General features: G+C 35.3%; 1 protein-coding gene across 2 annotated transcripts in view; it reads left to right on the top strand.

Annotated features, from left to right (window-relative positions):
* Positions 1-19,647, top strand: part of anapc1 (anaphase promoting complex subunit 1) — a 64,605-nt gene that overhangs the window by 21,397 nt on the left and 23,561 nt on the right. For both annotated transcript variants that reach the window (XM_015382968.1, XM_015382966.1), the window contains exons 23-38: positions 2,992-3,083; positions 3,273-3,421; positions 3,957-4,035; positions 5,898-5,934; positions 6,161-6,234; positions 8,364-8,542; positions 9,619-9,705; positions 9,845-9,984; positions 10,166-10,284; positions 10,511-10,641; positions 12,050-12,190; positions 14,990-15,142; positions 15,296-15,377; positions 18,227-18,318; positions 18,670-18,804; positions 18,945-19,027. In XM_015382968.1, coding sequence (XP_015238454.1) covers positions 2,992-3,083; positions 3,273-3,421; positions 3,957-4,035; positions 5,898-5,934; positions 6,161-6,234; positions 8,364-8,542; positions 9,619-9,705; positions 9,845-9,984; positions 10,166-10,284; positions 10,511-10,641; positions 12,050-12,190; positions 14,990-15,142; positions 15,296-15,377; positions 18,227-18,318; positions 18,670-18,804; positions 18,945-19,027 — 1,773 coding nt within the window. The remainder of the gene's footprint in view (positions 1-2,991; positions 3,084-3,272; positions 3,422-3,956; positions 4,036-5,897; positions 5,935-6,160; positions 6,235-8,363; positions 8,543-9,618; positions 9,706-9,844; positions 9,985-10,165; positions 10,285-10,510; positions 10,642-12,049; positions 12,191-14,989; positions 15,143-15,295; positions 15,378-18,226; positions 18,319-18,669; positions 18,805-18,944; positions 19,028-19,647) is intronic.

Here is a 19,647-nt window from a genome sequence, read left to right as displayed (position 1 = left end):
AACTGCTTGTGAAAACATTAGCCTTAGCATATAACAGACTGTTATTATTAGAGTTTAACAAGCACATACATGAATAATAGAAATAATCTTAACAAAACCAATACTAACAATGTGTTGATATATAGAGTAGAATCAGAGGTGGGTTTAGCTTAAAGAGGAAACATCTATGCAAAGCTGTCAGTTCAGTCAGTTACACTTAAACAACAATGACATACAGAATTTTCCATACAAGATCAAATAACAAAAAATGAATACATAAGAGCATAAATTCCAGAGAAAACCATTCCTTATTCAGCCCCTTAAGGTTTCCTGGCTGTCAGCTGCTCCTAACACTTCTAAGAACTGAAATTCCTTCGAAAAAATGTCATGTCAACATTTCATGCCACGTTAAGCCAAAGGAAATCTCTCATCTTTATTAGGAATATTACTTCTGTGTTCTGAAATCCTAATCTTAATTCTTTTAATTTTGCCCTGTGATGAGAAAAGTTTATATAAACTGGAACATAAGGAAATTCCAAGATATTAATCATTTTGGTGCAACAGGGGAATTCTTTTTTTTTTTTTTTCCTTTTTTTAAATAGAAACCTTTTTGTCAGTGTGAGCTTATATGACCTCACTAACTTCCATCAAAACTCTGCACTGAGCACAGCCAGAACAGGGAAAATAACCACCTGGTGGTGGAGACGAGAATTGAACAGGAGAAAGGTTGCGGTTTTCTCCAACTAAAAAATCTCCCAGATTCCTGGAGACTTCATTGATAAAACTAAAAGACTTTTTAAAGCTGTGCCCTATTGTTGCGTAACTAGATAAAATGTTCCAATGTTTAAAGATGCATTTTTAATCTCCTTAGACAGTAGGGAAAATGTAGCCAATTCAATGTTTGAGTCTGTATAAAAGGGAAGTTTAGGAGTTAATGCTACAATCTAATACAGAATTTGTTTCAGTAGATGGTCGCCATCACCTTTTTCTCTACATATATGACAGCGATGATTAGCTTTTATGTGATTCTCAAAAGCTGACTTTAAGGAGGTCTCTTTCAGGCTGAGAGGATGCTAACTGCTATAGTGTAAGAATATGTCCCTAACAATCAATGTTTTAAAGTAGCGGTCTAAAGAAGGTCCACTTTGTTGACAAGTACATCAAGAAATGAAACTGATTCTCAGCTACATTCTGAGGCAAATTCTAAAGTATTTAAATGAGAATTAATGAGGTCTTTTTTATCATAAAAAGCAACCTTTTTCAAATGTTCATAAACTATATTAAACACAGAGAAAAAATGCATTATGTTCTGAGTGAAAGTTTATATGCCATCTCAGGCTCTTCAGTGGTGTGCGCTGAGGGAAAAAAAAACTTGAACAGACTGTCAAGTGACTGCTGTTATTGGTGACCATGACAAAAAGAGAATAAGAGGAGTGGGAGAGTGAAGAGCTCTTCAGAGTAATTGTTCTGCATTGTTAGTATGTGGGTTGCATTTAAGTACGATGAGTTTTTTATACTCTTTTTGTACTTTATTAACTTGCTCTAAAAATGAGAACTGCTTGCTTTGTTTGATCATTTTTAGCTTAAACTATTCTGGAAAAATGTGCTTATCTTGTTTGTTTGAGGTAATATTTTATAGTCTTCCTTCCTTTAATACTGAATGAATTTTTGTTTTGTATACACCCTGTGTTTACAAAATGACAAAGTTTGTATAGGTGTAATTCTGGACAGCTTCTTCACGTACTCTAGAGATTTCACTCTTTGTTCAGGTTTTAGGTTGAATCAACTAGGGGACATTTTCAGAGAATTGATTTTATTGGCTTGTTGGGTAAGGAAATTTATGTAAATTCAGAAAGGATCTTTTGGTTCTAAGGTGACTGCAAACACAGGGCAAAAGTGGGCTACTAAGTATTAAATTTAGATATGAATCATGAGTTGAATATGTACAATAAATATTAGTAATAGGCTGCGTCTGTTGTAAAATACTTCCAGGATAAACCTTGAGTGAAAATACCACCCTTTTATTTCATCATGGTGTTGAAGCAGAAAAGTGTGTCAATGATCCAAGTTTTATCTGGCTATTTGATATAAAGAGAATAACCTAGTGCAGACACTCTTATTTATTTCTGTGAACTGCTGTTCAGCTGGCTGAAAGAGGGTACTACATTTTTCTTTTACTTACAAGAAAGACTAATTTTGATCAGTGCTATGACTTAAAAAAACAACAACAAAGAACATTGGAAATAATCAAGAGGAAACTATAATACTCCCACCATCCATTGTAATCAGTTACCATTTATATTTACTTTTTAAGATGCCATGTATGGTAAAAGCCACGCTGTTTGCTAAGCGTTCCTCTGAATAGGAACTGAATATAAATAATGTGATTAATTTACCAGCTAATATCAGTTTTCTAGTGTTATTTCATGCAAAACAATAAGAAAAAAATATAATATCCTGATTTACTTTGTTTTATATTTTTCTGTTTCGTTTTCTGGATATATATAATGTAAAAATACAATCAAGAAATACTTTGTTCGTTTCTCTTGGTGTACTTTAGTTCATTCTACTAGACCCTATACAGTATTAGACTGTAGTAAGTTGCTATCACCTAGTTAGTTAATCATGCAGTCTGCCAGGGGTGGCGTTGGCCTTGGAGGTGGGGGTTTGTTTATTTTTTTTCATTAGAATATTTTCAAACTGCCTTCAGCTTCTCTTATTTATAAAAACAAAGTGTGTTAGCTTTCTTTTAGCAGGTTTATTGACGGTGTCCCGCAACAGGTAGAGGAGGGGCATTTTTTTAATTCTTATATTTTATATAAGGTCTTATTTGTTTCGTATTTGTTTTCTCTCACTAAATAAGAACATCTTTTAAAACTACTCCGGATTTACTCTGGTTATCTTGGTATGATAGTAAGAATTATTGATTTGAAACATTTTTGTGTGATAAAATAGCTGCCACAGATGATTTTTCTCTGCATTGTATTTTATTAATCGTTTGTGTTTTTGCAGAGACCTTCAGCTGGATGAATATGTTGATCAGTACTGGCGAGACTTCCCTTCGTTAATTAGTTGCTTTACTGAAAGCTGCGTCATAGACCAGGGTAAGAGACTTAATGGTGTGATATGATGTTTAGTCAGGAAACACACAAGGCGTGATATTAAAGTAAAAGATGGGTTTGAAGCTCACAACGGCATAAACGCATTATTCTAGTAACACATATCCAATTAAGGTTAAGAGTTTTCCAGCAATGGTCGAATTTGATCTTTGTCTCGCTCTATTTCATGATCAGCTGTGATTGGTCAGATGCAGCGGCCTACCTTCCTCAGCTCCAATCCTCCGTGTGTGTTCAGCTGGCTCAGCAGCTGCTTGAGAGGGGAAGAAAGCTCCCCATTCCCTTACCTACCTGGCATCTGTCAGAGGACCAAGCTGCTGGTTTTGGTACGGGAAACATTCCTATTTTCCTATTGTTGGTTGTTGTTTTTTTTCTTTTTTTTACCATTTGATGCAAGTGATATTGTTGATGTAAAAGGGGAAGCATTAAATAACTTCTCACTATTATTTAGATTTCAGTTGATTCTTTTGCTTTTTTCATCATATAATAACGTACGTGCATCCATTATTGTTGAAATCAGGTGTTTGTTTATTACATGATATTTTGAAGCTTAAGTAGTTATTTAGATCCCTTTACTGATGCTACATTAAAAGCTAGTAAGATTGTTGACTAAGCTTTTAATTTAAGTGTACAAACCTTTGCAGCAGAAGTACAACTAATTATAAGTTATTCCTGTTCACTGTTTTACAATGGGGCCTATTAAATAGAGTTTTTTATTTTTTACTTTAAAACTTACATAAATTGTGCATTTATGAATTGTTTCTTTATTCTAAGTGCTGCCTGTATAAAAAAAAAAGGTTTCAACCAACTAACAAAGTATGTTTTTTAATTGTTTTTATTTTTCCATTTTTTGCTTCACAGAGTTATGCACTCTACATCATTGGCGATGATAATGCTACATCCACAAATGTATCAAAGTACCTCTTCAAGCTCTCAGCAGGTATATTTTACTCCTTTTTTTTTTTTTTTGACACCTATCCAGGAGTCTTTGGGAATTCCATCAGCTCGCAGAACGACAATCTGTAGATGGAGTTGGAGACTGTTGAAGGAACATGGAGAGCCATCCTCCTAAGCACATTTCAAGTCAGATGCCAGCCAATGTGTTGGTTGTTTTCTGATTTGCCTCTGAATTGCCAGATGATTTAAAACATCAGAGCCCCAATTACAGATTGCTCGAGAGCGAGTTCACCGAATTGACTAAGACTGTCGAAATTGCATCAGTTGCCTGCTTTTTCCATGTCTAAATGCATCAAGACTGAAAATGAAAACAGTTTTTTTTTTTTTTTGTGAGCAGCATCAAATATTTTATATATATTTAATGTATTTGTTTTTTAGGTCTGTTAAAAAAAAAAAAAAAAAAAAGTCCTTCCATAGTACTAATCCTTTATAAAAATGTATACATATCAGTTTGAAAATTCAAAATGTTTGAGTTTTTTCAATGATAGTTTGAAACTGCTTCTCTGATTTTTAAACTGGAGGTGATCTGGGTACCAAAGTGTCAAAACTATTACTCTTTTTTTTTTCAAACAAAAATATCGGATCCATATTTACAATTTTCAGAAGATTTATGTTTAATTCAGGATCAGAAATAAGGATGGACGATCTGATTTTTTGGGAGCCAATTTTTAAGTGGAAAAAAGATCAGGAGTGTTGAACATTTTTAGATAAAGCTGATCTGATTTGTCTTGATGCTGAAAGAACCACAAAATGCTCACTATGTGTTTAGTTTTGATGAACAAACCAGGTAATAAACCTTCTTAACCATTTGTGCTGAAGTTCCACTATGTTCCAAATGTGCTGAAAAAAGTTTGAATTGGTAACTTAGAGGGAGATGTAAAGAAGAAAATATTCTCCCTGTTTTAACCATACCTTTACTTTAGGTCACCTTTATCTTCAGTTCTTCATTCTTACAAGCCTTCTTTTGAGAATCTGGTCTGAACGTTTCTAACACTTGTGTGCTGTGGTGTTTATAAACATAGGTCTAACACTGGTATTGTACAGAATGTTCAAAAATACATGCTGATTACCGTTTAAAGAAACGTTTGCTATGTGCAGCGGCGTTCTTGGTCACATTAGATAGAGCTGACCTCCATCGATGTGTGCCAAATGCTGTACAGTGACCTGAATAATTATGGAATATATTTAAACTGAAGCTATTACCCAAGTCAAACCTTACACCGTGCTGCTTTAACACCGAGAAAAAAAGGAAATGAACTGCTTGGTGAAGCTCTGAGTGCTTTCTAGTATTAAATTGGCTCTCATCTATGCAGAGGTGAAGCAGTGGCAGATGTTTTGTTCCGTCTTTCCTCTGACTGTATTATTCTATTAATGCATTAATACGTTTTCTGCTTTGTTTTTTTCTCTATTTGAAAGCACATTTGCATAATCAATGAAAAATATTGTACTGCTATTAGTGCTTCTTTTCATTTGGACATCTATTCCTTCCAAAATGCCCCTGGACTTTTATATACTGGGCTCATTTTGAATAGCCTCAAACATCACCTGCATTTTCTTAAATGCTGGACAGCTTGTTTTCCTCTGTGTAATCATTTATTGACAAATCACCCATTCTACTTGTCACTCCTCCTTTTTGTAAGTGTGACCAATTTTAGCAGCCAGTTAATTGATGGTTTAAAGGATTTTAATGATTCCCCATTAAGCAGTTTAGTAGAATATTTGATGATATGAGCAGCCTGCCTTAACAACTTATAAATAAGAGCTAATTTAATAAAGGTGAAGTATTTTTTTTTTTGTTCTCATTGCTGTTTTCTATAATAATCCTTTTTTCTTTTGCATTTTAAGGCCAGAGATCCTGTGCTAGTGAGCCAAACTTTAGAAGGTAAGATTCTTCTTGGCACCTTCTTCTTCCCCTTTGACTATTTGAGCTGATGTAATGAGTAAATTTCTCCACTGTGAGATCAATAAAGTCAATCAAGCACAAAAAAAATTAGATTAACAACTTCGAATGCATTTTGCGTTTTTTTTTATCATATACGCAATTAACTTTTTCACACTTTTTTTAAGAACCAATTTGAAAAACAAAAATGTTTTTATGCTTTTTCCAGACAGAGCAGTGTGAAAGTCAAGTTTTCCAGCGAGAGTCTAGCTGAGCAGCTGGTGGTTTGGCTTACCTCACAGGGTAAGAGCAGCACACCGCCCGCCCCACACTGACTCCAGCATTAGCTTACATCAACAGAGGTTTAGGCATTTGCAGTAAATCTAGTTTTTAGACTTTTGCTCTTCTTAAAGCCAGATTTAATATCTGTTCTTTAGTTAAGTCAACAATCCTAGGTATTTAGTCAGTCTGTCAATACAACTATATTTGTAGAGGATTTCAATTTTTTCAACAAGGCAAATGTTTAAAATCGGGGGAATAAAATAATCTAAAAGAAATGTTTTTAGTGCTATAGAGCGAAAGTTCCAAAACGTTATTGCTTCTGACCAACAAAGTAATACCAGAATGGATTTATGATCCAAATTATTGTTTGAATAAACAAACATTTCCATAAAACCAGTTAACCATGACGAGTAGAAAGCAGAACTGTCAAGAGCCAATTTATTTGGCTTTAATTTATTTCTGTGATGTTTTTATTGCTTAAGAACCCAATATGATTCAGTGATATTTGTTTTATTATTAAATGTATTTTCTTTAGAGGATCTTCAGACCCGTTACTTGATTCATGCCTCTAAGTGGGTTCCAAGTCTGTGTATGTGCTGGCCATTCAATTTCAATTTTGTAATTGGAAATTGGTTTCCTGATTTCCAAATTAAAAAAAAATCTTTTTATTTGGGGGCTACAGGCCCAAATATATAAAAAGCTGTTATATATATATATGCTAAAGATTATGGTGCCAGTAAGTAGAAGGTTATAACTTAGCTATAGCTTATTAAAGGATCCAGCTACTATTAAACAGTTGATGGATTTTGCTGATAGTATTCAGAGCATGAAGCATATGACCTTTTAATTAAGAAAACAAGATAACAGGCAGACTTTTGGGGAAAATTTTGGATCCATATCTTATGGGAAGAGGTGATGATTTATTATTACTTTTACACGCCTTTTCTGTCTTTATTCTATTTCATTTGTTCCTCGGCTGCCCAGCTTTGGTATTTTTGTTTTTCCAAAGATCTTTGTTGAAACCAAAATGTTTGTATCTAATGTTTCTTTGTAATAGTTTTCTGGACTCTCATTTCTAAGGTAAAATGTTTTGATGAAAATGATCACTGCAGAATTAAACTAAATATAGCTAACATTTACAAGCAGATTATTAAAAGGAAAGGAAAGGAAATTGGTCTTAACATCAGATTTGAAGGTGTTTATATTTGGAAAAGCTCTATTCCTCTTTTTTGTGCTTCATCTACATAGAGGAAGCAGAATGGGTTTTGCAGCTTTTATAATGAACCAAAAGCGACGAGTAATCCTGAGATTTAAAACATTAATGTTCACTAATTGGCAGAAAAGCAAGAATTATCCCATATGTAAGAGAATATGAAAAACTGGGCTTCTTAGGGGATCCGAAGAAGCCCATCTCATCCCAACCTTTGTTAAACTCATTGCAATGTGACAAAGGCATGCTGTTTGTACTGAACATCAGTGAAGAATGGTAAGTAGAGTCTAATGTATTTGGACAGCAAGGACAGACGTATATAAAAAAATAAAACATCCCTGTTGTAGGAAAAAAGTAGCACCAAATCATTTATTTTCTTCCTCTTGCAGAATAATTCTTTTTTGCAAATCAAAACATGCTTGTTTTTGCTTTTTTAAACAACTCTCAACATTGGTTTAAAATTGAAGAAATCATGGGGTGCTGCTGTGGTGATAAACTTAGAGCACATGAATCATTTACCATTTGGTGCAGTTTTCTAGTCCAGGCCTTCCAATGTCTCCCCCCTTTCTTGTAACTATCTCTCCTGTCTATTTACTGTCAAATAAAGGCCACTCGTGTCAAAAACCGAAAAATTCTCATTGTTTGAGAATCTCAGATATTAATACGTAAACCAGCTCCACTTTATGTCCCTTTTAAAGTAGTTACTTTGGGCCTTAGAATAGGTGACCTGTTAGTGTTTGGTAATGCTATTTGTGAAATTTCAAATTTTTGATTTCTAAGTATTGACCTGATTTGAATTAATCATTATTGTTGTTATAGATATTGTGTGAGTTTCTCTAAACTCTCTTTTAAAGCCATAAACCAGTTTTATGTTTTCTTCTCAGTTGCTAACAAACTATAAATAACCAAGTCATTTATCCCTGCCTCTCCACTGTTGTAGGCTTTACCTTGAAGGACTTGGAGTCGGTCCCGTTCGGGGTGGCTTTGCCCATCAGAGAGGCAATATATCGATGTCGTGAGCAGCCCTCCTCTGACTGGCCGGAGGCAGTCTGTCTTCTGATTGGCCGACAGGACCTGACCAAACAAGCCCATAAGATGACCCTGGCCAAAAACAAAGCTGTAAGTTAAGATTTATTTAAATCAGGATGCAGACTTTGTTTTATGCAGCTGTCTGCAATAGAGTCTTAACTTTCATTTTTCTTTATTTAACCTTTAAAGACCATAAAACTACCGCAATCATACTAATCAGGATTTTTGAATGCTTTGAAAATGTGCTCTAAAGTACAAAACCTGATTGTTATCCCAGTGCATACAAATTTTTCATGTAATTGGGCTTCGATGTACTAATATTGTAGCAGCTTGTTTTTTTGTTTTTTGTTTTTCCTTTAAATACAGCATCAAATGGATTCTTTTTAGATTAACAGCTTCATCTGTCTCTATAGGAAGACTTTTTGTTTACACTTTTAATAGGATGCACGATATAATCGGCCCCCTATCGGTATCGGCCTGTATCGGCCTTAAAACTGAATATCGGACATCGGCCACCCCGATATTTAACCCGATATTTGATCAGCTTCTGAGTTTCTAAAGTCTAAAAAAAAAAATAAATAAAAAATACTACTTCTTCCTCAAAAACTTCTTTTTTACAGACTTAAAAACATCTAAAGACGAACGGAAAAAATATTGATACATTAAAATATCCCAATATCTTCATATGCTGATATATTGCCATTTAAAAACACCATATCAATCTCTTTTACTAATGAAATATTGCTATATGTCATCGTTATGCTACGAAATCCCCCGAAAATTCACGAAATTTTGCCATATTTTTATATGTTGATATATTGACGCGGTATCGATCTATTTTACTAACAAAATCTCACAAGAATTTGCAAAATATCACGAGAGTTTGTAACATAACGATGAAATTTCACGAGATTTTGAAAGTAAAATAGATCGATACCACGTTTTTAAAAATCAATTTGATATCAGCATATGAAAATATATTTGAGTATATTATTTTTCAAAGTGTCGGAAATGGATAACAAAACTGCCTTTTTCAATGACTACTTATTTTTGTCCAGCTTTAACATCAGTATCGGTTATCGGCTACATGCGTTTTAAAATATCGGCATATCGGATATCGGCCAAAATCCCAATATCGTGCATCCCTAACTTTTAAGTGTTTTCAGTCTGTAGGTTCAGGATTCTCCCTGGTCCCGCCTGCATCTACAGACGCAGATGAGGAGGAAGATGGGATGTCAGACATTATTCATGAGGTGACTAGATTTTTTTGTTTTACTTGAATGTCGCTTCAAGTTTTTTTTTTGTTTGTTTTTTTCTTCAACTTTTTAAATATAAATGCTTTCTCTTGTTTTTCTTAAGATTCGGTCTTTATCATTTTCTGTTCTTCGATAGGTTACAGGACTGATCTGGAGTCAGGATTTAAGGGTTCAGGAAGTCAGAAGGTTACTCCAGAGCTCCAGGCCGGTCCGGGTCAGCGTTGTCCAGCTACCGGAAGTTTCAGACCACGAGTATATAGAGGAGAGGGAAAACAAGTGAGCCTAATGTATACGTGATGATATGATGTTTGGTCTAAAAACATGATGAAAACGATTTAGTATGCTTTTGTTTCCACTTTTTATGTTTACTAAAGAAAATAAAACTGATCCAAAGCTAAAGTTATATATATTTTTATGTGATTTCTGTTTTTCCTTGTTTTGTTCTGTTCTGTCTTAGGCTTTTGCAGTTATGTCAGAGAACAATGGCGCTTCCAGTTGGCAGAGGCCTCTTCACGCTTTTTTCCTACCATCCAGTACCGACTGAACCTTTGCCTGTACCAAAACTGAATCTTACTGGTATGATGCTGATACTGGTCTATGATCTCTTTACATAAGTGTTTGCTCCTTTCAAGAGTTTTCTCTTGACATATGGAATTTTCACATCCTGAAGGCAAATGATAGTAAAGGTTGACTGATAATGACAGTAATTTCTATTTGATCTTCCTTGAATGGTTTCAGGGCTACTACATACCCATCCATTTTCATTTAACAGTGTTACCTGCTTTCTTTTTTTCTTCTCCAGGCCGTGCACCCCCCAGGAATGCTATGGTGGACCTCAACAGCGGGAATATTGATGTTCCTCCCAATATGACCAATTGGCCCAGTTTCCATAACGGAGTTGCAGCAGGACTTAAAATAGCTCCTGCTTCACAGGTGAGTCCAGCTCTTTTCACGTGGTTTATACAGACATTTCATACTTAATTAGGGAAAAGTTTTGACCTATGAATTCATTTCTTTTTCTACAATTTAATATCTAAATTAGCACACAACGTTCATAGCCACAATTTTTGCTTTCTCTCTAATTTTGTAGTAATTTCTGCCACAGCTATGCAGGCACTAACTCAAAATCAGAGATTGGTACAATCAAATCTGCTTTAAAAATATATTAAATTTAGCAAAAATCTAAAAGTATTTTTAATGAATGACCCAATTTCTGTTCTTGTTGATAAGAGTTGGATACATTTTATATATTATAAACTTTTATATATTATATAAAAAAAACTACTTTAGGAACTCAAAACAATTTTTTAAAGGTTTAATCTGACTACTTTATTCTCTCCATTAACAAACAAAAACAAAGAACCATTAATTTCCTGTAAAGCAGGTAAAAAGAGTTCCTTCACTTTTAGTGTTCAGAAAAAGTTTTTTTTTTTTTCATTTTGCATGTGGTCAATATAAGTGGTTCTAAAGATGGAATGGAAGGAAATGGGACTAGGGTGACGGGGAAGTCATGATGCAAAGGTCAACTGGCCAGAACTTGAACCTTCGACAGCTGAGTCGAGGACCAAAGCCTCTGATCATGGGTCCTGCTTAACCCCTAAACCACTGCTGCGCCCTTAATGAGTGGTTTTAACTTGACAGTTTTCACCTACATGACAGTTTTTGCACCTCACTGTTAGTGGCTTTTCGCTGGTTTAGAAAATGAATTGATTTTTCAGCCTTTGTCAGTCAGCAGTTGAAATTGATCAAGAGGATTTTAGTAGCCATCTGATTTCTCTGCATGTTTATGAATATCATTTATAGCATAGTACAGCTTGACGGCTTCCATGGGATTATTAAAAGCATTAAACAGAACTGACAGACAGCAGATTGAACTTAAATAATAAATAGGAAAATTTTCTTGTGTAATTAAAAAAGAATCTGTTGCGAGATGCCTTGATTTTTTTTTTTTTTGCATTTTCTTCTTCCTTTACTTGGATGGTGGATTATTAGTTTTTTACATGGCAAATATGGGCCTTTTAAGTCAAATATGTTTGGGGTTAACTGAAATTGGTTTTACCTATTGGCCTCTTGAAGTAGCCTCACATTTTTAAATCTAATATTTTAACTAATAGCCGAACTAAGTACAAATTTAACAGCAAGTAGGTGTGGCTATCTCTGAAAAATGGGGCTTAAATGGTATTCTTTAACTGTTTACTTTACATAGTAACCAAGGCGTGATCACAGGCCATGTAGCGAGTTGCTAATTCGCACACCTGGTGTCTAGTACATGAAAAGACTTCTCAATTAATAAAAACTTCTACAGATAAAATGTTGATCTCTTCCTCCTCCTCCTCCTCAGGTTGACTCTGCCTGGATCGCATACAACAAGCCAAAGAGTCCTGAACTGGCTAACGAGTACGCAGGTTTTCTCATGGCCCTCGGCCTCAACGGACACCTCACCAAGCTGGCTACGCTCAACATACATGACTACCTCACCAAGGTTTGCACAAAAGGCTTTTAACATTTTCTGTTTTGTTGCTAAAGCTGTAAATCATGCAGACAGGCATGGACTGACGTGTATAATCATGCTAAAAAGTAATGTGCTCTAAAGCTGTCCTGTACCTACAGCAGTGGTTATAAGGTGGGGGGTTGCAGTGTAATTGCAAGGGGTGTCTTGTAAAAACAGAATTAATATATTTTTAGAAATGTATTGATATCAGTGTAAATCCTCATAATACTTACTATTTCCTAAGCAAATGTTAATCAACTTATAAACACATTAACCAACATTAAAGAAAAAAAATAACAGTTAAAGGCGGGAAAGAAGAATTTAGAAACAAACTGAAATTCTTTTTATTAAAAAGTTTTTGCGCTTAGATGGGTTGTTTTTTTTCGGTCGCATTGAAATTGTGATATTACGTAAAACCACAATAGAACCTAACAAATCATAAATTAAATAAAAAGAAGAAACTAAGGAGAGCGAATTGTCTCTAAGAATGTTGAATCTCGTGCTCAGAAAAAAATAACTGTTGAAGTTAAAAATGGTTACACTTTAAAGGTGATAATTTTTTGATATAAAGGAAATTTTAGCTCATGTATTTGAAATATGTAATTTTCTTTAGTTTACTTTTCTTTTACTGTTGATAATTTTGCTGGGGGGTTACCTAGAGGTAGCTTTGAATTACTGTTGCAACTGTAACTTACAGCACACATTAAATGCACCAACTTACAGAGAATGGCGGTCACAAAGATGCTGCTTTCATTTACTTGCACTCACACAACAACATGCTCACCTCTCTTTAGATGTGCGTAAATGAGAACTGTAAACCTACATCAGTCAAACTGAAACTCTGGCTTCTGAGAAATTAGAAATAAGATGAGCCTTTCCCACTTTCAGGGCAGAAAAACAGGATGCTGCAAGTCAAAATCTTATTTTTGCTCAACAAAACTCAGTGGTTCTTGTATTTTACTACAAGAGCCACTGTGATGTATCAAAGCCAGGTGCCCATTTAGAAGTTAAGATTCATTTCCATGTTGATTCAGAATGTGAAATTAATAGTAATTGTCAATGTGCATCCCCTATGACTCATTTGTGTGAAAATATGTATAATGCAAGAAGGTCCCCTCAAAGAATTGACTGTACTAAAATTGCACATGCAACTATTCAGCCAGGTTTCGTGCAAGCTGCACGGTGGGTTTGTCTTGCAAGTGAAATTTAAATTTGAGTTCGGCATTGCTGACTTCCTGTCCACATACTGCTGGTCTGAATGCACATCCATGCTGTGGTAGATGGCATAAGAATATTGATAAATGAAAATACATCACAAGCTTTTGTAAAACATATTAAACCAATGAGGAAAGGATCATTTTATTGATTCACAAAGTTGGGATGTTAACAGCTCAATCCAAGTGAAAAGCCAACAGTGTGAATGAAAGTTGTGAACATGGTTGACAGGCGAAGCTCCTCCGTATTTGGTGGTTTTCTTTTGGTTTCAACTTTCGCTAAAAAAAAAAAAAAAAAAAAGACACTGATATGCAAACGAAGAGTTTGTTAGAACTGTGCGTTGGTGTGGTTTTAAAGAGAATTTCGAGTTGTGTTCTCAGGTTCCTAATCTCCAGGGTTTAACTACATTTTACAAGCAAGAAGTCGGCAGTGCATCACTGCTGATTTAACACACTGGAACTTTAATCTTTGAACATCGAGTTCGGTTGATTTAACGGGTTAATTATAGGTTTTAGATAATTAAACTACTAAATGATCTGATGTGTGGAGCCTTAAGATAAATGTTCACCAACTAATTTAGAAATTCAAACTCACAAACAAAAACAAAAAACAAAACAAGTGTTGATGAGCCAAAATGTATTTGAATGAGTAGACTGTTGACAAATGTATAGACCAGACTCACTACTGGAGCCTTATCTACTATGCTTTATACATTTTTACCAATCTCCCCTAAGTGTTGCATGGGCTCCATTTAGCAGGACTCTGTAATAAGTTGATAACGGAGTTCCTGCGATCTCTCTGCAAACTATTTAGTTTGAGTTCATTATCTTCTGGGTGTGGATAAGTGTGGAGAGTAGAGCTGAGACACTCAGATTAATCGTAAATAATCGAACTTTGAAATAATCATCAGCTAATTTAGTTATCAATTAATTGTTAACTGGAGTATGGAGACTCTAAAATATGTTTTTACCATACAGAGCAACCCACTTAGAGCAGTAAATATATAAAATTGTAAAAAAAAAAAAATATATATATATATATATATATATATATATAATGCATTTCAGATAAAAAAAAAAAAGGTAATAAACATCTTTTTTTTCTGTCAATATGCTCTACCCGGAAATCCTCAAGTGGAAAAGTTTTAGTTTTACCTGGTTTGAGTTCATAAAAATTCCCCTTTAAGGAACTTTTGGTTGTCAGATTATTAATCTAAAAAGTAATCAATTAATCGATTTGCAAAATGATCATTAGTTGCAGCCCTAGTGGAGAGTATTCCAAAATGTATTTTTTGCTCCTTCTGTCTTTGTTTTTGCCTTATTTTTTTCTCCTTCATTCATATATTGTCTTTTTCATTCTTCTTAACTCCTTCTGTTTGTTGTGCTTTTATTCCATGTCTCATCTTTTACTTCTACTTTTTCTTCCTTAGTTACTTTCATCATTTTGTTGTGTCTCTCCTTTATTTTTTCCCCCTATTGTTTCCATATTTACATGTGTATAAAATAAATCAATAATGTGGAAAAAACATTTATATACATGGCATGTGAAAATAAAATGGTTCCTGGTTTCTTGTAGGGCCATGAGATGACCAGTATTGGACTCCTACTGGGAGTTTCTTCTGCTAAACTAGGCACCATGGACATGTCAATCACCAGACTGCTCAGCATTCACATTCCTGCCCTTCTCCCACCCACCTCCACTGAGCTGGACGTGCCACATAATGTTCAGGTGAGACTGACTGCATGGTAGATAAGTCTTTCATGGTCCATATAAAAGTTCCTTCTTGGTTTAGTAAGATGTCCATATTTTTTATTTATTATTAACAAACATTCACCAAAACTGCACAAAGGTCATTGTATTTTCTGCCTGCCTGTCCTGCAGGTTGCAGCTGTCATTGGCATTGGGCTGGTGTACCAGGGAACAGGACACAGACACAACGCCGAGGTCTTGCTGTCTGAAATAGGTCTGTGCATTTCTCCTCTGTAGAAGCATAGATGACAAATGTACATTGTTTAACCTTAAATATTTTTGTACAGTTAAAAAAATCTGACATTGATATAGATTTTATATCTGTATTGGATCGGATGAAAAACGTTCCAAACCTATGACAAATATAGCTATGTGAAGGACATGAGGAATCTGAGGGAAAGCCTTTGGTCATTTCTTGTTAAATATAATTAAAAAATGAAGTTTTTTGTAAAGTAAGCTGGTCAGGAAAGCCTGGATTTATTCATCAGTGAAATAGGTAAAATGGCTTAATTATCAGACTTCTAGAGAGAAAGTCAAGGAACCTCGTGGTAAATGTTTCTTTTTGTTTTTTGGAAAAAAAATATTGAGATAAAAAAAAAAAAAGGTAACATTATATATTGGCCAAAGAAGCAAAATTTTAATCACTTGTGAGGTTTTTAACAGTACCCAATAATTAAAGTAAGGGCGGCTGAAGTTACTGCAACACTCAGAATACAGAAATGTTTTTTGTAGTCTTATGAAGTAGGATGTTTAAGCAGTTAAGATGCAGAAATCCAGAAAGAGCGATTCTCTCAAGTTTTATGCCTTGGCAGCATTTGTAGGTTTTAATTTGAGGAACTGAATGATTTTGTTGGACTATGTGGATTTAACAGTTTTCGAATATAGGAAGTAGCAAAACCCTGAATGTTAAAATAAGGTTTTAGAATAACCTGGTAAACTTTTTACCCTTTTATTGGTTCTTCCTGTAGAGGATTACAACAACTGAGGGCGATCAAGGGGATGTTTTTTGTTGTTGCTGTATTTTAAAAGTGGAGTCTAGATGGAACGTTATAAAACCGCAAATAACTATCATAGGCTTCTGTTATGACACCAACGATCTCTGTTGGAAATATGTCTCCGATGATAAAAATAGTATTTAGTGATGTTATGTTCGAGTGTATACCTAAAATTTCTAAGGTTTTGCTTGACAGAAATGTGTAGCCTGATTGGATGAGCTATGCTCTTTAAAGTAATTGTCGGTAAATATCTGAACAACTTAAAGAAGTTCTGTTTTATCAAGGTGTACATTTCTTTGGGCATTCTAGAAATGCAGTTCATTTTTAAGTATTAGAACAACTGATCATCATCATGATTGTGAGATCACTCACCTGCCTTGACTCGCATATGAGCTTCAGTGACATCCCATTCCTAGTCCCTCAGGGCTCAATTTGGCTTTAATCCTCATTTTGCTGCTAGAACAGCTTCAGCTCTTTTGGGAAGGCTGTCCACAAGGTTTAGGAGCAGGTTTATGGGACTTTTTGACCGTTGTTCAAACAATGCATTTTTGACTTCACACACTGATGTTGGAAGAGAAGGCCTAGCTCAGTCTTGGCTCTAATTCATCCTAGAGGTGTTCTATTGGGTTGAGGACAGGACTCAAGGCAGGCCAGTCAATTTCATCCACCAGACTCTGCTATTTATGCCTTTATGGAGCTTGCTCTGTGCTCTGGTGTTCAGTCATGTTGGAAGAGGATGGGGCCAGCTCCAAACTGTTCCCACAAAGTTCTGGAAAAAAGTCTATAATGTCACGTTATGCTGAAGCATTTAAAGTTCCAGTCACTGAAACTAAGGGTCAAAGCCCGCCTCCAACCCCGTACCACAACAACCCCCTCCACCAAACTTTACACTTTGCATAATTACAAAGACAAATCCTCCTGGCAACCTTCAAACCCAGACTCATCCATCGGATTGGGTAAATACACACTTTGCATTACACTTGGTGATGTATGGCTTGGATGTAGCTGCTGGAACATGGAAACCTAGTCCATGGAGCTCTCTGTTCTTGAGCTACTTTGGAGGCCACATGAAGTTAGTTGGTGTGTAGTGATTGACTATGCAGAAAGCCGCTCGACATCTTCACACTTTGAGCTTCAGCATCCACTTATCCCGCTCTGTTAGTTTACGTGACCTACCACTATTTGGTTAAGTCGATGTGGTTCCCAAAACCTTTCCATTTCATTATGATACAGTTGATAATTCACTGTGGAATATTTAGAAGCTTGGAAATTTCACGAGTGGATTTGTTGCACAGGTTGCATCCGATCACAGATCCAACCTGGAATTCAATGAACTGAGAGCACCCCATTCTTTTACGAATATTTGTAAAAAACAGTCTCCATGCAGATGTGCTTGATTTTTACACACTTGTGGCCATGGAGGTTATTTGAACACTTGGCTCCAATCATTTGCAGTCTACTAAAATTGATTCATAAAGTTACGATATTTAAAGGATACAAAGGCCAGATGCAATAAGTATTCAGTCAAAAGGAGAAATGATAAACCTCCCAACACAAACACAATATTTAACAAATTGTAATCTGTTATACAGAAAATCAAATACTACAGCACTACCTGTGTCAAATACTTTAAATGCAGGCTTCTTTTTTCATAAATAACTTATGGATGGCTAGTAGTTTTACACATGTGCAAACTGCAGTGCAATGTCAATTAGTGGCTTGGAGCAAGAAGACCCTCTTTTTGCCTCTGATTTTTGTTTATTTTTTTTGAATGAGGAGAGTAATAATAAAGAACACGTGGATGAATTTGTTTGCCTCATCTTGGGACATAGCGAAAGAGACAACTGTTTTATTGTGAAGTTAGTCTTGAGATGACCTATAATAAGGTACCAGCTGATTAGAATCATACGACAAGACTTAGTTGAATTCTTTGAATAGTTAATAATCTTTCTATCCAAACATCAAACAGTGAAAATGTTGACTGATAATTTTCCCTGTCGTCATGCAGTGGTAGTTTTCTGGTTGCATTACCATCAGGTTAAGCTAACTCTTGTCTGTGTTTTTAAAGGCCGACCCCCAGGTCCAGAGATGGAGTACTGCACTGACAGGGAGTCCTATTCACTGGCTGCTGGACTCGCACTTGGCATGGTTTGTCTCGGGGTGAGTAACTTTATAGAAACATGTGATCTGGTAAATAAATTAGCAGTAAGATGTTTGTTAGATGGTTCATTGATCTCATTCCTTAATTTCATATATCATTAGTTCTTTTAAAAATAAATCTTTAAGGATTTGTGATGACAATGAATGTGGAATATTTTTGGACTGTAGACTTATCAACTGATTGTTCCTATTTATCCATAGTTTTGTTGTTTAAGGGAACACTATTTCCAAGGGTCAATCTCCCTTTAATTTTTTTTCCCTTTTCATTTTATGTTTTAAATTTCTTTATCTGATCAGCTAATAATACATTTCTTCTTTGTCCTTAATACCCTTTTTTTCTATGTTTTCCAGCATGGCAGTAACCTGATTGGGATGACAGACCTCAACGTACCTGAACAGCTTTACCAATACATGGTTGGGGGCCATCGGAGGGCTCAGGCAGGGGCTAACAGGGAAAGGCACAAGTCTCCCAGCTACCAGATCAAGGTAGATAAAAGAACGCAAAAACAAAAAGCTTCAGCATTAATTAGTAATTAAGGTACAAATGGCAAAATTACGCTTTTATCACAAAAATCAGACAGATTTTGGAAGTACTATTATAATTGCTTTTTAACTGTCGTTTTTAGGAGGGTGATACGATAAATGTAGATGTGACTTGTCCTGGAGCCACGCTGGCCCTGGCCATGATCTACCTCAAGACTAACAACAGGTAAGAAAGTGGAAACAAATGTTTTTAATTTCATAAAATAAAACCAGATTTGTTTTTTACTCAAAACACTTTTTAGGACTGTTTTGATGTTTTTAAGTCTTATTTTTATGGTACAACCACAAACTTCAGGGGATTATCTGTGACAAAGAAGCATGATTGCTTAATGAAAGTAAAAAAGATGCATTGGTTTTTATCATTTATCAAGTCTTGCTAGAGGGTAGGGTTACGATTGTTTCCCTGATGGAAAGTGAACCTCCACCTCGGGGCTAAACCTTTTTTTGTCGCTTCCTAAAGGTTCTAAGCTAGGACTGCTCCTTTTTACCCAACCTAATTTCCATGAGCTCCCTTACAAGGCTTTTGGCAAACTACAAACAGGACTCTATGTTAACGGCAGTTTCGTTGCATGTTTAACCCTTTATAGGACAAGTTACCGTTTTTATTCCCTTACAGAGTCCCCCCGTCCCTGACTGAGGTCTAGCAGCACAAGATCTATATCCAGCCATTCAGCAAAGATACTGCTACACGGCTGTACATCTTATTTTAGCATTTGACCAATTAGATGATCCCTTGAATGATATATTACCTACTATAAATTAAGTTGAAAAAAGTTAAGTCAAGAA

Source organism: Cyprinodon variegatus, unplaced genomic scaffold (genome assembly GCF_000732505.1).
Source record: "Cyprinodon variegatus isolate N-32 unplaced genomic scaffold, C_variegatus-1.0 Scaffold270, whole genome shotgun sequence".
NCBI lineage: Eukaryota > Metazoa > Chordata > Actinopteri > Cyprinodontiformes > Cyprinodontidae > Cyprinodon > Cyprinodon variegatus.
The sequence above is the reverse complement of the archived record's forward strand: the minus strand, read 5'-3'. Positions and strand labels throughout refer to the sequence as shown.